Source organism: Erpetoichthys calabaricus, chromosome 6, assembly GCF_900747795.2.
Source record: "Erpetoichthys calabaricus chromosome 6, fErpCal1.3, whole genome shotgun sequence".
Lineage (NCBI taxonomy): Eukaryota > Metazoa > Chordata > Cladistia > Polypteriformes > Polypteridae > Erpetoichthys > Erpetoichthys calabaricus.
The window spans coordinates 6025154-6044894 of record NC_041399.2 but is presented as its reverse complement, the minus strand read 5'-3'; the positions used below and the strand labels follow the sequence as shown (position 1 = coordinate 6044894).

Below are 19741 nucleotides of genomic sequence, written 5' to 3'. Positions count from 1 at the left end.
AGGAAAAGACTTGACAGACGTCCATAGGAAAAGAACCAAAAAAAAAGGGGTTTTAGCGCGTGCTTCATAATCCACACATCCGTTATCCAGTCGTATGGTCACAGCATGTAAAACGCACGTTTTTCTCCTTAAAATATTCTTAACTACTCCTGAAATGATCAGCGCATGCCGTAAACACAAAACCTGACTTTTTGATCTGAAGACCCATCTCTCCGTTTAATTCATTGGTCAAGAGTCCTGTCTTCAGTTCAAAAATGGGTTTTTCTTTTTTTCCATGGACTTTTTTCATATCTTTCACTTAATAAAACGTTTTTCTCCCCATTCTGCATGAAACAATGAGGTGAACATTTTTTTCAGCCATCACTACAAACTACATGAGGGGTAAGTAACATATCGTTTTTTTGGTGGAGTTTTCCTTGAAGTCTGCTAATCTTGTTACTGAAAAAGTCGGCTGTGATGTTTAGTTGAAGCACGGCTTTGGGTTGTGAGCGGGACCCACGATAATGGTGTCTTTTTATCCCTTTGTCACTGTTGAGCCGTCTTATTAAAGCCTCTAAGTCCACCTTGGCTCTGCATTGCAATTGAAAGAAACCCACAATAACGTGGAACTGTTGAAAAGTTTACAGCACAAACGACTAAGACTGGACTGTCTGTGGTGGTCTAACGGTAGCAACACTGCTACTAGGATTCTTCTTTTGGTTCTTTGCACCCCATCGGGGCCAGTGGTTGAGCCTTCTATGCTGACCAGGGTCCTTTCCTCTATTGAGCCAGGTGTGTGCTTCAGCTCGGATATCCCTGCTAGCGTGAGTGCGAGTGGGACAGTCGTGATAAAGAATCTCATTAGCCGCTCCGCAAGAAAAGTGTGCCACCTCAACCGCATGTTGGCCCGACAAAGATGTTTGCCTCCTCTTCATATAAATCTTGGACTGATGAAGAAATTTCCTGAAAGCGATGAACAAGAAAGGTAAAGGAATTCCATATTCGAGAGAGTTGTTTTCCATAAATAACCGATGCCAAGATTACAGAAGACCATCGATCAGCCTCGTCATCCATGTCAGATGGTTCAAACATCTGCTGCCGGGGCTGGCGAAAGTTGCGTGAAGAGCACGTTCAAGAATGTTCTCGACAAGACGGCTTCAGGTAAACAAAACCATCAAGTTTAACCTGAGGCCTGTGGACCCCTAGGGAGTCTGTGGATGGGTTTCAGGGGGTCCGTGAGGGTCAGATAAATATTAACATTTATATTCACTATACAGCCCGGCACAGTTGATTTTTCCCGCATGAACTTTCTCATGTGTTACATCTCTTACCGTTATTTTTCTCGCAAGTATTTATCTCACCCAGACCTAACGCATGAGTTACATACAGTGCATCCAGAAAGTATTCCCAGCGCTTCATCACTTTTTCCACATTTTGTTATGTTACAGCCTTATTCCAAAATGGATTAAATTCATTTTTTTCCTCAGAATTCTACACACAACACCCCATAATGACAACGTGATAAAAGTTTACTTGAGGTTTTTGCAAATTCATTAAAAATAAAAAAACTGAGAAATCCCATGTCCATAAGTATTCACAGCCTTTGCTCAATACTTTGTCGATGCACCTTTGGCAGCAATTACAGGCTCAGGTCTTTTTGAATATGATGCCACAAGCTTGGCACACCTATCCTTGGCCAGTTTGGCCCATTCCTCTTTGCAGCACCTCTCAAGCTCCATCAGGTTGGATGGGAAGCGTCGGTGCACAGCCATTTTAAGATCTCTCCAGAGATGTTCAATCGGATTCAAGTCTGGGCTCTGGCTGAGCCACTCAAGGACATTCACAGAGTTGTCCTGAAGCCACTCCTTTGATATCTTGGCTGTGTGCTTAGGGTCGTTGTCCTGCTGAAAGATGAACCGTCACCCCAGTCTGAGGTCAAGAGCGCTCTGGAGCAGGTTTTCATCCAGGATGTCTCTGTACATTGCTGCAGTCATCTTTCCCTTTATCCTGACTAGTCTCCCAGTTCCCCACAGCATGATGCTGCCACCACCATGCTTCACTGTAGGGATGGTGCCTGGTTTCCTCCAGACGTGACGCCTGACATTCACACCAAAGAGTTCAATCTTTGTCTCATCAGACCAGAGAATTTTCTTTCTCATGGTCTGAGAGTCCTTCAGGTGCCTTTTGGCAAACTCCAGGCGGGCTGCCATGTGCCTTTTACTAAGGAGTGGCTTCCATCTGGCCACTCTACCATACAGTCCTGATTGGTGGATTGCTGCAGAGATGGTTGTCCTTCTGGAAGGTTCTCCTCTCTCCACAGAGGACCATTGGGTTCTTGGTCACCTCCCTGACTAAGGCCCTTCTCCCTCGATTGCTCAGTTTAGATGGCCGGCCAGCTCTAGGAAGAGTCCTGGTGGTTTCGAACTTCTTCCACTTACGGATGATGGAGGCCACTGTGCTCATTGGGACCTTCAAAGCAGCAGAAATTTTTCTGTAACCTTCCCCAGATTTGTGCCTCGAGACAATCCTGTCTCGGAGGTCTACAGACAATTCCTTTGACTTCATGCTTGGTTTGTGCTCTGACGTGAACTGTCAACTGTGGGACCTTCTATAGACAGGTGTGTGCTTTTCCAAATCATGTCCAGTCAACTGAATTTACCAGAGGTGGACTCCAATGAAGCTGCAGAAACATCTCAAGGATGATCAGGGGAAACAGGATGCACCTGAGCTCAATTTGGAGCTTCATGGCAAAGGCTGTGAATACTTATGGACATGGGATTTCTCAGTTTTTTTATTTTTAATAAATTTGCAAAAACCTCAAGTAAACTTTTTCATGTTGTCATTATGGGGTGTTGTGTGTGGAATTCTCAGGAAATAAATTAATTTAATCCATTTTGGAATAAGGCTGTAACATAACAAAATGTGGAAAAAGTGAGGCGCTGGGAATAACAGTCACCATCCAGGACTCCCCCTTGTCCCAGTCAATGGTTTCCCTTTGAAAGAAATTAATATTTCTGAGGGAAGGGGGTCCATAGCTTTCATCAGATTCTTAAAAGGGTCCGTGACTCAAAAAAGGTTAGGAATCCATGCACTGGGGCTTCTTCCCTGCTAATTGTGACACCATCAGTGTGCAACCCGATGAAAGGTTCCACTGAGGCTTTGCAACAATCCCCCAAAGTGTCTCGGTTTTCCAAGTGGAGTCCTCCAGTGTTGGGCCGACTCCTGTTGAACACTGGAGTGAGACTACAAACGAAAATCTGTAGCCAAACATTTTTAGCTCGACTGAACTACCGTGTTTCCCTGAAAATATGACCGGGTCTCATATTCATTTTTGCTCCAGAAGATGCACTAGGACTTATTTTCAGGGGATGTCTTATATTTATTCCTGTATAACAATAAACGTTTATCCAAATCCAGTCATGTCATCTTCTTCTGGAATATTGTCCTAACTCTCCACATTCATACCCTGAATTTCTTGCTACGCTTTGAGGATCCTCCAGGATCGATGTGCGCACTTCAATGTTTGATGAACGGTTCGATGTGGTGAAGTAAAATGCCGACATACATTTGTTACATTTTACAGATAAATCGTTAATTTAAATAATGAATACAGCAAATAATTACTGATATGGGGTGGCACAGCACTGCTGTCTCGCAGGGTGTCATGTCCCTTGTGATCCACAGTGAGCTCTGGTTTCCATCCAAAGGTTTGGGGATTTGCTCAAATGACACCTGTGTGTGTGCGCGCTTGTGTTCACCTTGTGATGAGCTGATGCCCCGTCCAGGAATTTTGTTTCTTTCTTGCACCCGATGCTTGCTGGAATGGGCGCACCCCTGGACTGATGGCTGTAATCATTAAATGTCCTCTTCAGAGATACTGCGGTAAGGTGTCCTCAGAATGTAATGGCTGTTTCGGGCAGACGCGTCACATCGCGTGAAGTATAAACCCGGCCTTAGGCGCCTTACTTTTCGACTTATTGACGAGGGCTCACATTACAGAGCAGCCTGAACTTCTGCTCATGCTACGGCTCGTTTTTGGGGAAACACGGTAATGGAGATGTGTCTGCATCATTAAGTGAATAAACACACCAACTCCAGTTCCCTTCATGCTCCAGGCAGTCTGAAGGTTATGTTCACGGTGAAGTTCTCTATCATTAGCTAGCAGCCATACCACCTGCACTACAGAAGAGGTCACCCACCTGAAGCTAAGCATGTTCAGGGAGGAACTTGGATGGCAGACCATCTAGGAAATGCTGGAGTTGCTGCTGGAAGAGGTGTTGGTGAGGCCAGCAGGGGGTGCGTACCCTGTGTTTGTTGAAGCAGATCAGACACGGGCAACCTCGCCCCAAAGAAGGCAGCGGAATTGGGCTTTATGATGTGATGCACACACGCATGGTCCCAGTTCAGATGAACATGGAGTGCCCAGCAGTGGGTGGACCATACTGTTACTACAATTCTGTTCATAAAACACATTCCTAATCCTCGTCTGACACCCAATCATCTTGCAGCCTTGGACCTTCCTCCAGTTAGGTCCATCTGCTCATCACGCCCACTTGGCAGGTCTTCACCATTACAGAAATCCCCATCACCTGACCCTTTGTCCAGCCTCTGACAGAAACTTTTCCAACATTACTCCTTGCCCCGTACAGGTGTCCAAGACCCGTTTATACCCCCCAGAAGTTGGAATCAGGCGGACCCCTACATATAAGGTATGGGGCCGCTCAAATGAATGGCTTCTCGCCGCACACACACACACACCCGACGCGGATATCAGGTGACGACTGAACGTTTAATTTTCGTATTTTTCCTTTACAGAGTCGCAGTCATGTCAGAGAAGGGTAGAAGTACGCAGTGTTTATACGGGACCGGGGCGGCGGTCAGCTGGGCCCCCCGTGGACCCCTGCAGTACAGCAGAGAGCGGACGCCTTGGGTTTGTAAAATGGGCGGCACGCGACCCGAACCTTTCAGGGTTCACAGCGGGCCTTTGCCAGCTCAGCACTTTTAACCACCGAGTTTCTTCAGAAGTTCAGCTGCTTCCGTTTGAACCTAGAAAATAAAAATAATAAAATCAGACCGAGTGGCCGTCTCCAGGTCCAAACCTACCATCACTCATTTTCTAAGGTGGTCGCCATTTGTTTCAAACTGTTCAATGCAGAAAACGCCCCGAAACTGTTATTATCGATCCTCGAGTTGAGTATCAAACGTTCACTCGACTCTTTATTTTATTTTTCTTGGCACTTGTCTCAGTGTTTCACTTCACCCCTCATTCTAACCTTCTTCTCGCCCTCACTGGTTACTTAGCGGCTTTTTCTTAAATCAGGTCCATTTTCAGCAGTTTGCTCTCTCAGTGCACTCTTGCTGTGTTTTCAGCCTTCGCTCAGTGGGTCTCAAGTTCAGTCCTGGGCACCCCCCCTGGTTTTCATCCCACCCTAATTAAATGACCTGTTTTTCAATATCTGTGTCAAAAGAACAAAACTTGGTGTGTTACATTATCTGTCTGATGGCAGCACTTCTACAATGGGGGACCCAAATGACAGGCAGTACCACGGGAGTGGGGCAAGTCCCTGAATATGGCACTCTGGTTAATCTGCCTGCCGAGGGGGCACCAAGCCAGGCTAATTGAGGGCAAATTTCAAGCATGTGACTCGAGTTTCCCAGACAACGATCACCCCCCCCACCCCCCAAAGGCAGATATTCAACACAGACAGACATTCATAAAGAGTGAGTTCATCGCGGACACAATGAATTACTTGAGCGACATTACAGCGAACGGCCGAGGCGTCTACAGGAAGGCATCAGAAAGCACACGTCCAGAGAAGTGACGCACCCAAGATGAGCCAACGTTGTCAGACAAAGGGCTTTGAACGAAAATCACCGGGTTGTTGATTCACACCCCCCAGATTTCAATCCCACACACTTCTCTTTAGTTCTGAAATTAAAATGACATCTGATGGAGTGAAGATCTGATACCACAGGAGAAGAAATTCAGAAGGAAAAAGAAGGAGGGGAGACTTCAGGCACAGCAGGAAAAGAGAATAACAACAATAAGAAGAAGAAGAATTAATACGTTTTATTTATATAGCGCCTTTCCCATGCTCAAGGCACTTCAGAGTTTAAGAAAGAACAGCAGGGTATGCAGTATATAGCATTGTCCTAAACCAAATAAATAAAGAAGATTAAAGACAGTAAATTCAGAGAAAAGCCTAACAGACACCATAATTGATGGTCTATCACACACACACACAGGTTACATGAGCATCATGACATGGAGGTAAACTGAGAGAACGGTAATAAAGTCAAGTCGAGCTAAAAGCCAAACTGAACAGATGAGTTTTGAGTTGTTTTTTAAAAGAATTCATGGAGTCAGCTGACCTGATTGATTTCAGTAGGTCATTCCAGAGTCTGGGCGCTATACAGCTGAAGGCCCTGCTGTCACCCATGGAGTGTAGATTAGTGTGGGGCACAACAAGATTACCAGAATCAGAGGAGCTTAGTGGGCGGACAGGCACATAGTGATGGAGAAGGTCACTGATGTAGTTTGTCGTGAGGTTATTTAAGGCTTTGTAGGTTATTAGAAGGATTTGATATTCAATCCTGTAGGAAATTTTGTGAATTTCCCCTTGGGATTAATAAAGTATCTTATCTATCAATCTCTCTATCAATCAAACACAGGGAGCCAGTGAAGGTGGAGCAGGATGGGTGTGATGTGCTCGCTGTTGCTGGTCCATGTAAGGACTCTTGCAGCGGAGTTTTGAATAAGCTGGAGCTGTGATATAAGATTAGAAGGGGCACCTGCCAGTAGGGAATTACAATAATCGATGCGGGATGTGATAAAAGCATGGACAAGTTTCTCAGCATTAGAAAAGGAGAGGAAGGAGCGAACACGGGATATGTGACAGAGGTGAAAGTAAGAAAGTTTCTTAATGTGGTTTATGTGGGCGGAATAAGAAAGGGAGGAATCAAAAATGACACCAAGATTCTTAGCAGTAGAGGCAGGTCTGATGAGATCACCGCCAAGATGGACTGGGAAGGAGCTCATTTTATTAAGTTGCACTTTAGTCCCAATTTGCAGGAGTTCAGTTTTGTTGCAATTTAATTTTAAAGAGTTCTGCTCCATCCAGGTTTTCATTTCACTAAGGCAGGTTGTGAGCTGAGAAAGCTCTGATGAAGTTGCACTTTTAACATTGAAGTAGAGTTGAGTATCATCTGCATAAAAATGATAACCCAGTCCACAGCTACAAATAATATGGCCAAAGGGAAGCATATAAATACAGAAGAGAAGAGGGCCGAGGACAGAGCCCTGAGGAGCTCCTTGTGCGACTGGCGCTGTGCTGGATCTGCTGTTACCAAGACTAACAAACTCTTACCTATCAGTCAGATAGGACTTGAACCACTGGAGGGCAGTGCCAGAGATACCCGGCATGTTCTCCATTCTGGACAGTAGGATGTCATGACTGACAGAAGAGAAGAGAGAAAGGTAACGTGAATGGAGTAACAGTCCGTTTTACTTTTTAAAAATTTTAACAGGGATTTTTGTGCCCTCTCTCGTGTTACTTGGGGGACAATTTATATATTTATTTTTTTTTAAATCTTGCTTTTGAGATGATTTTCCAGGTGGTCCCACACTAGTGTGGCTGCAGCCTTTCACATTCAGTGTCGACCCCGCTTATCATTAATAGAGTACAACCTACAAACAGAACTCCACAGAAAAATAAAAGAGTTAAAGCCTTGGAACAAATCTCACACTAATGTGCTTCTGCTGAAACCAGGAAAACAAACTTCAGATATTTAAACAACGAGATTAATTTAAGGGGAAAAGGCGGAGAGTCTGTGTTGATGGTGGTCTCCATCTCTGCCTCTCGATGTTTTTAACCCCCAGACACTGAGACTCTTGACGATTCTCTACAGGGTTTGATCTTTTCTGACAAGCCACCAGCTCAGCGTTACAGTGGATGAGTGAAATGGAGAGTTTTGAAACCGCAGACTCTAATCATGGAGCTCCAGTTGGTTTTATGGACCCTGCTCATTACATTTGCTCAGCTGCTTTACTTGCATTATACTTGTAAGTTACATTTATTAACAACTAGACAAAGAGCCCGTTTCGACAACGTAAGATGAAACGGGCACGAGTGGAATAGTAATAAGTATAAGCACCACAAACCTGATATAGGTGTATTGAATGAATGCATAATTAGGCCTTGAGCTGTAGTCGAAATCGGCTTTCTCTTTGAATTTTCGCGGCTGTAAATCCGTTGCCTGCAGGTCTCGTAAGGTTTTTTGGGCAGCTGCGCGGAAGGCGACTGCGCATTCAGCTTCGGACGGACGTGAGTGAGTGAGGAGACTGGCGAATTATGTATTAAGATTTCAGCTCAACATTTTTTTTTGGGGGGACTTTCATATTTGCCATCGCTGTCCTCGGGCTGTAAATGCATATAGAAGTCACTTCCTCCTACTGCATATGCATGCAGGCCCAGTGGTGGCAAATGGCTACATCTCGTGCACTTTCAGCAGTTACTTTAAATTAAAATATAGTAGTGTGGATTGAAACTTAGACTACAACCAAAAACCTCAGGTCTTCTGTTTGGTGAACTGACCTCATTACTGTTCTTACTTTTGGGCTACTGGACTGAAGACTTAGTTAGCCCAAATATGAAATGCACAGGTCGCTTCCATTTCCTGCAGTACCAGCAGCTGATGGCCTACATCCGTACCTCCTTCACCCACGTCGGCCCGTATCAAGTAGAACTTGGTTCAGGGGCTCTTCTACCAGAGTCACTTTGTGATCTGCGCCCTAACACCCAAAGCACTAAAATGCACAGTATTTTGAGAAGTAGGAATAAAATAAATCAAATCAACCACTGGCACAGGAGAGATTGTGTCCCATGCTCATTCCCATCATTCTATATTGAGCCCCCATGCTTGAGATTGTCCATTCCTGACTGCTACACATTAAGATGATCAAGCCTCTGGCCCTTGGTCACTTGATTAACAGCAGAGTAGCAGATTTGGACTTCATGCCACACCTGAAAGATAAAGTTTGTATCCACGTTTAACTCGGACTGACTGCACATCACTCCACAGTCAATGGGAGCGTCTCCAGCCACTCAGTTTGGGGCTGTTCTATCATAATAAAATATCCTGCCCATTTACTTGTGGGTATGAGGGCTGTGCCAATTCTCAGTTAAATGGGCAACTGCAGTGACTCACCTTTCTAATGACAAAAAACCAAAGACTTTCTTTAGGTGCAGTCCCATGAAGTGTATCGACGGTTATATTCATGTCCGTCTCTCCCTCTCTCTGCATAATACAAAGCTGCTAGCAGAAAGACGGCGTTGACATTTAGTATATTAAATTATCAGAAGAGTTCAACTGTCATTGAGACATTTCAAATACAGTGCACTTTACACAATTTTTGAAAACTAAAGAGCACTGCCTTATATACAAAACTGTCCACCTTAAAAACAGAAAAACGTGATTAACGTACTGCTGTGAATTTACATTGACAGGTTACTTCAACTTAAATATTTTTCTCTTCTGATAGCCGCACCCGACAGCTTAATGGCTCGGCAAAACATTATTGAACCACCAGGGCGCCTCTCCCACCACTGCTCCTTCAAACTACCTAAGGAGAGAGTAATAAAAATACAAGTCATGGAAACAACAAGTCACTTAATGGGATGTGGGCTCCATAAGCCGTTACAAATAGTGAGCGAGTTTGTGCTCATTATCCACAGAACACTAAAAACAACTTCATTATCTGCAGGTAAGGACTTAATAAAACTGTACACGTCAGAGGACTATTGAATACACTTTAAAACAAGTCTGCACAGTCAGTTTTCTTTAGCACTTATTTTTATTGCTATTACCAACAGTAGTATTCTGCCAAAATGTTTATTTTTGATGTAAAAATAATAACGCAAGTGTCTTACAAAAATCTGTGTTAACAACCTGCCAGCAATGTGACCAATGCTTTTACACGAGGTCAGCCGAGTAGGCAGCGTCAGTAACTGGCAGAGCTCTGTAATATTAATCTACACCTGTAAAAGCAGCCCTCCTTCTATCATCACAATGTCAATGATTAATTCAGGGTGTGTCACTTTAACATTTTAATATAACTGGATTCTGAATCAGTAACCCTGAAATTCTGTTCTGAAGTCAATTTAGGTTGTGGTGTACACCTAAGCATTATACATTTACTCAGTGCCAGCACATTGAAAGGTTCTAGGCAGGGAACAACATGCGACGCACATCAGATAAACAACCAGACTATGACTGGCCCATTAAAAATCAATAAATAAAAAAACACAATATTTTGAATCTTCTCCAGAGGCACAGATTTCCAATCTCTATTATAAAAAAATCCTGGGAGAAAGAGACTAGGGAGACGAGATGTGATCTTCACGTGAAGATCACGGAAGACACTTAAAAGACCCGTGAGACAAAAGATATTGGCCATGGAGCGTCTCGCGGGGACCTTAAACATGAGACTTTGACCCAGGACCGTCTCGTGAGGACGTAGAACATGAGATTCTTGTAACATACACCCTACTTAGAACCAGCAGCAAAACTCTGTCATGTAAAAGGAGGCTTTGAGCACACACAGATCCAGGGTCTCAGCGCATATCAAGCGTAGAAGGACAATATGTTATAAATGAAACATTGACGACTAAGTGAAGAAGAAAGCCGCACGGAGAAAAGAAAGAGACTCAAAAGCATTGGAGAGAAAATAAATTAAAAAAAAAAAAAAAAAAAAAGAATAATGAAGGTGCAAATTCAGAAAATAAGGTAAGTAATAATCAGCCCGGAACAAGTGGAATTGAAAAAAAGCACATCCAATCAGGCTCGGAATTAAAAGACAAAGTAGAACTTCACAAAGACTTTAAAAACAGTTGGTGCTACACACATGCAGAGCAGGTTAGAGATCATGAAAGCAGTGGAATTCGAAAGGCTCCAAAAAAAAAAAAAAAAGTAGGCGCGATACACATGTAGAGAAACTTAAAGAATATGAAAGCAGGAAAAGTATAAAAGAAAGAAAGTAAAGATCGCAGTAGCGCAAACAAATGGAAATTATTACTCAAAAAAAGGGAAAATAATCACCATGGACCAGGTGTTACTGAAAAAAAAGCAGGACAAAGCGAAGTCAGAAATAAAAGACAAAGAGTAGAAAACAAAGTTAAACGTCATAAAGAGGTTAAAAAACAAAAGGGCCAAACACATGCAGAGCAAGATACAGAATATGAAAGCAGAAAAAACGACCGGGTCAAAACAAAGAAGGTAAACATTGCATTAGCACAAAGAAAGAGAAAGTATTACTCGGAAGAAATAATGAAAAGGCGAATACAGTAATCCCTCGCTACTTCGCGGTTCACTTTTCGTGGATTCACGACTTCGCGGATTTTATATGTAAGCTTATCTAAATATATAACACGGATTTTTCGCTGCTTCGCGGGTTTCTGCGGACAATGGGTCTTTTTACTTGCTTCCTCAGTTGGTTTGCCCAGTTGATTTCATACAAGAGATGCTATTGGCGGATGGCTGAGAAGCTACCCAATCAGAGCACGCAGTTAAGTTCCTGTGTGCTGCTGACTGGCTCAGCGATGGAGTGCTGCATTAACCAGGAAGTCTCATCTCACTCATTCATCATTAACGTGCTAATGCTTCAGGGGCCGTGTCCAAGCACCAACAGAAGATGCAAATGATTGCAGAAAAGGTAAAAGTTTTGGATATGTTGAAGGAAGGGAACAGCTACACCGCTGCAGGACATCGATTCTTTTTATTTAAAACGGAGGAAAAGCATATAAGATCTACGGCCGCAGTGTCCTTTAACCAGGGTGCAAAATGAGTTGCAAGTGGACGTGATAAGGCAGTAGTCTGGATGGAATCTGCTTTAGGAATCTTTGCAACAAGGTCGACGACGTCATGACCGCCTACAAGCTGCTACGTGTACTTCGCTATACAGTAAGTGTAAACTCATCTACCAATTTCATATTGCTTAGCAGTTGTCCCTGTTAATAAAGGGTGGGTTGTAAACAATACAGGGAGGGTTTAAAAACGTCCAAATACACGTTAAATAATTAAATAAATATAGTGTCCCTACTTCGCGGAAATTCAGTTATCGCGGTTGGCCTTGGAACCTATCTCCCACGATAAGTGAGGGATTACTGTAGAGATTGAATACTGTATATGGACATAGGTGATATTTCAGAAGTATGTAAATATTGTAAGGCTTTGAACTTTAAGTCAGATGATTTCAAAAACGGGGTTTACCTCACATGCATTTATTGGTTACTTTGCAAAAAAAATAATTAACTGCTGATGACGTCGATCGTTTTGTCTGTGCTGAAATTCCAAACAGAGAAACCTATCCTCTGTGGTGGGTTGGCACCCTGCCCGGGATTGGTTCCTGCCTTGTGCCCTGTGTTGGCTGGGATCGGCTCCAGCAGACCCCCGTGACCCTGTGTTCGGATTCAGTGGGTTGGAAAATGGATGGATGGATGGAAACCTATCCTGAATTATGGTACAAAGTCATTAAACACACGTCTCACGGACCTCATTTAAAGGACTCCAAATATTGTTTTTACAGAAGTTCTGAAATAAAAGTGAAACTAATGAAATAGCAACAATTCAAAGGAAAAAAAAAAATCTTAAAAATGTGTATCCGGAACCAAACATGGGGTTTGGCAAGTGAAGCGAGCAGGGGGCGAAGTACTGCCTAGTAAAAAAATAAAAGTTCTTTGTTTTTCCACACAAGTGTTACGTATTTGACACCTGTACAGAAAGCAGGCAAACATACAGGAGAAAGGACGCAGTAAAGGAACATCCAAAGTACATGACCGCCGTCACCACTGGGCTACACGCCATGGATATTCATCACACAACAATGTCTTGTACTGAGCTTAAGATAAATTTAGTCTTAAGGCGGTTTTTTTTGGCTTCATCAAACCAGAACATTTTCCATTTCCGTCACAATGTGTGAATTCCTATCACCTTTTTCTCAACATATTGGGATCTTGCCAACTCATTACATTCACCCCTCCAGATTCATGAATTTCACAGTTGCAGTTTCAGTTTTTTGCAAGTGGTCTCTGAACAATTTAAAGGGGAATATTGTTATAGTTTGCCAAAAGATCTGAAAAAACTCACCAATGATGCACAAACCAAAATGTTTAAACAAAATGGAATATTTGAATCACAAAAAAAAAAGTCATATAAATGTGTTAGTGTAAGTGCATACTGCATCTTTAAAAGTTATTTTTGAGGTGGAGCAGCATAGCTGTTAAATACAACCATCTGAAAATCTATGAAGACTACATCTAAGAGATCCTACTCTGCTGGGCCCTTGAGCAAGGCCCTTAACCTGTAATTGCTCCAGGGGGTGCTGTACAATGGCTGACCCTGCGCTCTGACCCCAAGGGGTATGCGAAAAAAACTAAAAAAAAAACACTCTTGTAAGTCGCTCTGGATAAGAGCGTCTGCTAAATGATGTAAATGTAAATGTACATTTTCAACCCTAGGACACCACTGAAAAGCAGCAAATTGCCCGGTTTGATAAGTCGTTGTGTTTTCATTGGTTGTTGCACTGGTGGCACTTTGTGTTTTTCTTTTTTTCTCCCATTTCCTACAAACAGCAGCAGCACGTGTTCAATGAAAACAAGAAGATACACCAGACTGACTATGAGCTTCGTTTGGCCTGCTTGGCAAGTCAAAGTGGACAGCCGGTATTTGACGTCATATGCTACAAGGTGAACAGATGTCTCAGTACACATCTTCTGCAGACATTTAGAAACCATTTCACCCTTCTTCCCTTTGTTGTCAATAACCTCCATGAAAGAGTTAACTGACAATCGGACCAATGCATGCGGCTACACAGAATCTACTGTGATAAAAATGATTAATCTAGATATAGGGTTCCTTAAGTTTGATCCTGGAGGACCACAGCACTTGATTGCAGGTTTTTGTTCCAACCCAATTCCTTAATTAGAAGTCAATCATGGGTGCCAGCAGAACGTGTGATTTAATTCAATGGCTTTCATTCTGCTACATCAGGTCATTCATCCATTTCCAAAGATACCATCCAAGCAACTTGTGAGTCAGCACAGATTAATTGTTCACTTTTTCTTCTCTTTCTTTCTTTCTAAATATTTTATTCAAATAGATACTATATGATGAACACATACAGAGGCGTGTGACACCAAGTTATCTGGAGTTTGCTCCTTGGTTACTTTCATCTGTCTCATAAGCAATTAAGATCTGAGAATACACCCATTTACGACTAAAGAAAGCAATTAAACTTGCCTTATCCGATTCCCTTAACTAAAATGAAGCATAAAACACAGTGTTGCTTGAATAATAATTGGCTTCAGCATTGATAACTGGCTTCTAATTAAGCAATCTGATTGGACAAAATTAGATTTACAATTACTTACCGTAATGCCATTGTTAAGCACGTCTGTCAGCAACTTTATAAATGTTTTAAACCCTGTGTACTGTATGTAATACTGTATATCATATATAGGGTGGTCCAGATCTAATCATGCAATTTTCATTATGCTGTAACACAAGTTTATTACATAAAGATTTCACTTAATTTTGTTGCCGATAGATGGCAGCACCTGCCCTGCATTCCAAAATGGCGGGGAGACAGTTGTCAGTCGAAGAGTTACATAATTAGATCTGGACCACCCTGTATAAACGTCTACATGTGGAAGTGTGCGTGTCTGCCTGTCCGGCTCGGAAGTGCGAGGCTACAGCAATGAAGCTGAACGAGAGAGACTCCGTCGCCAAAGTGAAACCGCTGACGAAAGACAAACCTGCTTAGCCGCTAATACAACAAGCGAGGCGAGCACATCTGCAAAACAAAACCACAGAGGAGAGAGAAACTCGCTTAGTCGCTGATAGACAAGGAGGGAGAGCACGTCGGCAAAATGAAACCGCCGACTCTGCATTTCAATTTTTTTTCCCCTGACGATTTCAATAGTTTCTAGGAGCCCGGGCTTACACAACTAGTATGTTATAATTTAGTAAACCAACTACAGTTATTCAAGTACTCTGCAAAAAAATTCAAGTCCCCAAAGGTGCGTAAATTTAATATTACAGTGTTTTAAGATTAAACTGGCTTAGAAAGTGGTATGGTGTGGGATGTTTGAGAACAACTAAGAAAGTAAAAACCCAAATAATAATAATAATAAACACTTTTCACCTGCTTATCCTCTTCAGTGTGTGCTGGATAATCTTTTGCTTTACTAATCCAAAACAGAGCTTCATTTTTGTTATTCAGCATCATATAGGACTTCCCAAGCATCAGTAAGTTTTTACTGTAAAAGTTAGAGTCAACTGTAGAAAAAAAAGAGAAAAGAAAATAATAAAATGAGCCTTCAAACCAACAAAATGACAATACACTGCACTCAACCCGTTTAAATGATCAAAAACCTAAATTAAACCACTCTAGTAGCAAGAGATTTATTTTCCACAAATATTTTGAAAATATTTGTTTTTACTTATGGTAGTATGGAAAGGTTCATTTACATTTCATTAATCTACTGTCTGAGAACCCAAAATACACACCACACTCTCCGGTATCTGTCTGTCATCAAAACCTAATTCAGACAACCAATGACTTCTCATTAAAATCAGGAAAAAAAAAACTGCAATTATTGCAAATTATAATCCATTTATTTGGCATGCTGAATGAGTGTTTGGTAAAACTCCGTCGTGTTCTGGGCGGAGTTGTGGCTCTGAGGCAATTGGAAGGTTGCCGGTTCGAATCCCGTAAATGTCAAAAGGGACTCTACTCTGTTGGGCCCTTCAGCAAGGCCCTTAACCTGCAAATCCTCCGTCCTGGATATGACGCTAATCTGCATCCAGCCCCGCATGTAGGCCCTCCAACCTGGCAGAATTGGCACTCCAGCCACCATGAAAAACCTCACACTGGTTCCACTCCATCTGAACTGGTGTGGTGCGGAGGTGTCACCCATTGCATGGCTGCACTTAGATCCAACTGAGGATCCCGGATTAGGACCCATTTCATTTATGTTTGGTAGAATGCCCAAAGGGGACTGGGTGGTCTCGTGGCCTGGAACCCCTACACATTTTATTTTTTTCTCCAGCCATCTGGAGTTTTTTTTGTTTGTTTTTTCTGTCCCCCCTGGCCATCGGACCTTACTCCTTTTCTATGTTAACTAAATGTTGTCTTACTTTAATTTATTGTCTTATTTTTCTTTTCTTCATTATGTAAAGCACTTTGAGCTACTTTTTGTATGAAAATGTGCTATAGAAATAAATGTTGTTGTTGTTTGTCATGTGGTGGGTGCAGCAATGCACTGTGATCAACGCCTGCTCCTCACCTGTGTTCTTACTCACTTTCAGGTTTTGATATGCTGGTGTTACACTTTAAACAGGCAGTGATGGCAGCTAGCGCTAAGACAAACATATCTGATAAGGCTTTTTTACTGGCGGTTGTGAGAAATAACAGAATACGCTTTACTTGATTAGTATACAGACTTAAATAAACTTTCAGTATGTATTGACAAAACACATAGTAGGAGCAAACATTCATTTTTGATAGACAGTGTTTGCAAGAAATGCTTAAAAGACAAAAATCCCACAGAATTGAAAACTGACCTTAAATGTTACGACAAAGACATTTTTTAAGAGACATGCAGAAGACTGGCACTTCAAGAATGGGTAGACTTGAATGAGTGCCCATGTTAAATATAAAGGCACAAAAAAAAAAAACTCACTTCTGGAGGAAGGAAATAGTGATGGCTTCAGTCTAAAAAGTTTAAAACGACAAAGGCTGCCTAAAAATCAAGGACCGCTTGTACAATCTGTTGTAGCAGTAGGGGGTGCTAGAGCTCCCTTGAACCCTCAGGTACCACTCCAAACACTGGGTAAAATTATAATTATTATTTATTTTATAATAACTATGTGCACAAAGCACCCTCCACTCCACATATAATAAATCACCAATAATCAATCAATACAATAACCAATCCTCCTCTCCCAGATGCGTTGCCACCCTTCCACCCAGCTCAGCTCAACATCTGGGCTTTCCCATAGTCCTTTTATACTCCCCGACCCGGACATGGCTCCAGCCCAGGAGTCCATGAGTCCCTATCACTTCCGGGTCAGATTAAAAGTCTTCAACCTGGAAGCATGTCGTTCCCTCCGGTCATATGATCGTGACGCACTTCTGGGTTATAGGGCACATACAAGTCCTTGGGCCTCCCTGCAGCGTACCCTGGTGGGCCCCACGGTCTCCAGCAGGGTTGGGAATAAAAACTCCATTGTCCATGATTCCCTGCTGGTCTTTGGGGCACTCCCATGCTACAGGGAGGGCTCCATCTAGCGGCCTGGGGGTATTGGCCGGGATGAATGGCCGGCCATATCTCACACTGTCTTAATGTAACTTAGAGTGTGAAACGCCCGCTTTTAAGTAGTTCAGTGCAATGCAGCCTCTTAGTTCTGTAATTGTTTAAGATCCATCTGAAACTAACACAGAAGTTGAAACTAAATAGATATTGGGTTTTAAAACAATAATAATGTAAAACAGAAATAAAAGGAAGTCTAACTAAACTGAAATCTTTTATTTATCAAAAAAAAAAACACAAAAAACTAACAATAAAACTAAAATAACCTTGCTCAGAAGTGATGCCATCTATTATTTATAAATGGAGAGTTGTGTTTTATACCGCTTTCCAAAAATGACATCTGTGCTCTAGTGAGCATTTGTGGGTTTTCTAACTCTTTAAATCAGTGTGGCTTAAAGGAGGACCTATTAACTCCTGAGTGTGTGTTCTTTGTATTTTTCTTTAATTCAGTCTGTATTGTTCAAAAAGACAACATCTGAACAGGCACAAGGCTCATACTGGACTTTGAATGAACTGAATGTGAAACAGTCATTTGCCATTCACACCATTTCACTTTCCTCCTCTTTGTTTGCAAGAGGGGCTTCTCAGTGTTTGGATAACTGAAATCCCCTCCATGATCACCACACCTTAATTACATGTGTCGTCTAATCTGATTAAATATGCCAATATTTAAATCACTAAAGCTCTTGACCTCTTTCCTACTAGCCTAACATACAGTGACTTGATTTTTGCGTTGATATTCTGACCCTCATTGTTTTACACATGTAGTGCCACACATCCTCCATTTCCTTTGCTCATCTACTTTTCCTAAAAGGAAGCATTACATCCTGTAAAGTCTGGTGCTCAAGCTGCACTATTTACTAATGGAATTCTCTTTGCTTTTACAAGTCAGGGCACATATAATCAAATTAATGACAGAAATTCATTTCAGGTTACCAAAAATGCTCACAAGCATTTACAGGACAAAAGTACTTTTTTTTTCTTTCATATCATCAGATTATTAGCTTCCTCTCTAGTTGGTATTGTTAACATCCCTAAAGTTCTCTCTCAACAAAAGTAGCTCTATGGATCGGCGTATGTCCTAAACCTCTTCCTCCTCCTTACCTTCCTCTGCTTTCAGGAAATAGGCTAAGGCCTGTAAAAGAAAAGAAAAATGTATTTTTTAAAAGTCTGCATCATTTTTCTGATTGTATCGTATCAGCTAAACATACTCTGCAAAGGTATATAAGCACAGCTCCCTGGTGACTTATTTTAGGCTGTAAAAGGTTGCCAGTTCAAATTATCAGCAACTCACTGTGACCCTGAGTAAGCCAATTCATCCACCAGCTTTAAGGTTATGGAGCTGTGGAAACAACCTTACTTACCTTTATCCACATTCATTTACAAATAAGAGAATATTAAATTGACCAGTAAAAATTCAAAAATAAAATTAGACTATGATCAAGGTAGAGCCTTATAAACTACAACTGCAAATAGATTTAAAAACTTTTTTTAAAAGGTTTATATTCATAAATCAATTATTGTAAGTAACCCTAAAAAATGTCAATTGAAGACGTGGACAACACCATACATACAGTACACACACACAAAACACACCTTTGAAGAATAACAGATGGCACTGGGCACATCTCTCCATTACTGCCTTTGATTCTGCCACTAGACTTAAATGTACTGGTGACACAAAGTAGTACTTCTTGCCAACTATTAAGCCGGTGGAACACTACATGACTTGCTGTCAGAGGAGATGTCAAATTTAATGACTGCAGTTACCAAATCTTGCAGATATCCGATTACATGATGAAGAATAGCAGGGAATAACAAAGTACACAACTAACTCCATGATGACTTTATAAAGTATTACAAACTCACTGCATTCTGAAAGCCATTTACCATGCTGCCCGACAGTGCCTGTACCAAGTCTTTCCAGGCCTGTTCAGCCTGAATCTTGGCCATTTTATTGACCTTTTTCAAATCTGTCATACAACAACAAACCTGAGATATCAGACAGACAAGCCCCTCTCCTGTGTGTGCTTTCCAATACACCAGTTTTAAACTGTGCTTCTTTCTGCACTGTATGAATTGTGCTTCCAGGTGAGCACTAAATGTCAGCTCTCACACATACACACAAGCTTTCCCTACATCTTATTTCGTCAAAGTCAAACCAGGTTGATTTTATGTCGAGTTACAAACTATTCTGGCTGAATCACTGGAAAGGTCAAACTACCCGAGTTCACAGGAACAAGTCATGACAGCTTCCAACTTGCTAAGAATAAGGATATTAAGTCTGTGATTAAAGATTGTTGGAAAACTTGTGTAGCACTATGGTATGTTTAACAGTTAAATGACACAGATGTGCGACTATGAGTTGTCTTACACAGAGTAAAGTACTATAA

At 41.9% G+C, this 19741-nt stretch overlaps 1 protein-coding gene across 2 annotated transcripts in view; it reads right to left on the bottom strand.

Annotated features, from left to right (window-relative positions):
- Window positions 1-4749: 4749 nt before the first annotated feature.
- rmdn1 (regulator of microtubule dynamics 1) overlaps window positions 4750-19741 on the bottom strand; it is a 36859-nt gene continuing 21867 nt past the window's right edge. The window contains exons 8-10 of one of the 2 annotated variants that reach the window (XM_028803375.2): window positions 18453-18483; window positions 15179-15312; window positions 4750-5025 (exon numbers count right to left, since the gene is read on the bottom strand). In XM_028803375.2, coding sequence (XP_028659208.1) covers window positions 4981-5025; window positions 15179-15312; window positions 18453-18483 — 210 coding nt within the window. In that variant the 3' untranslated portion in view covers window positions 4750-4980. Of the gene's footprint in view, window positions 5026-15070; window positions 15313-18452; window positions 18484-19741 lie in introns of those variants that run through there. The other variant, XM_051929299.1, reaches the window with a different exon arrangement.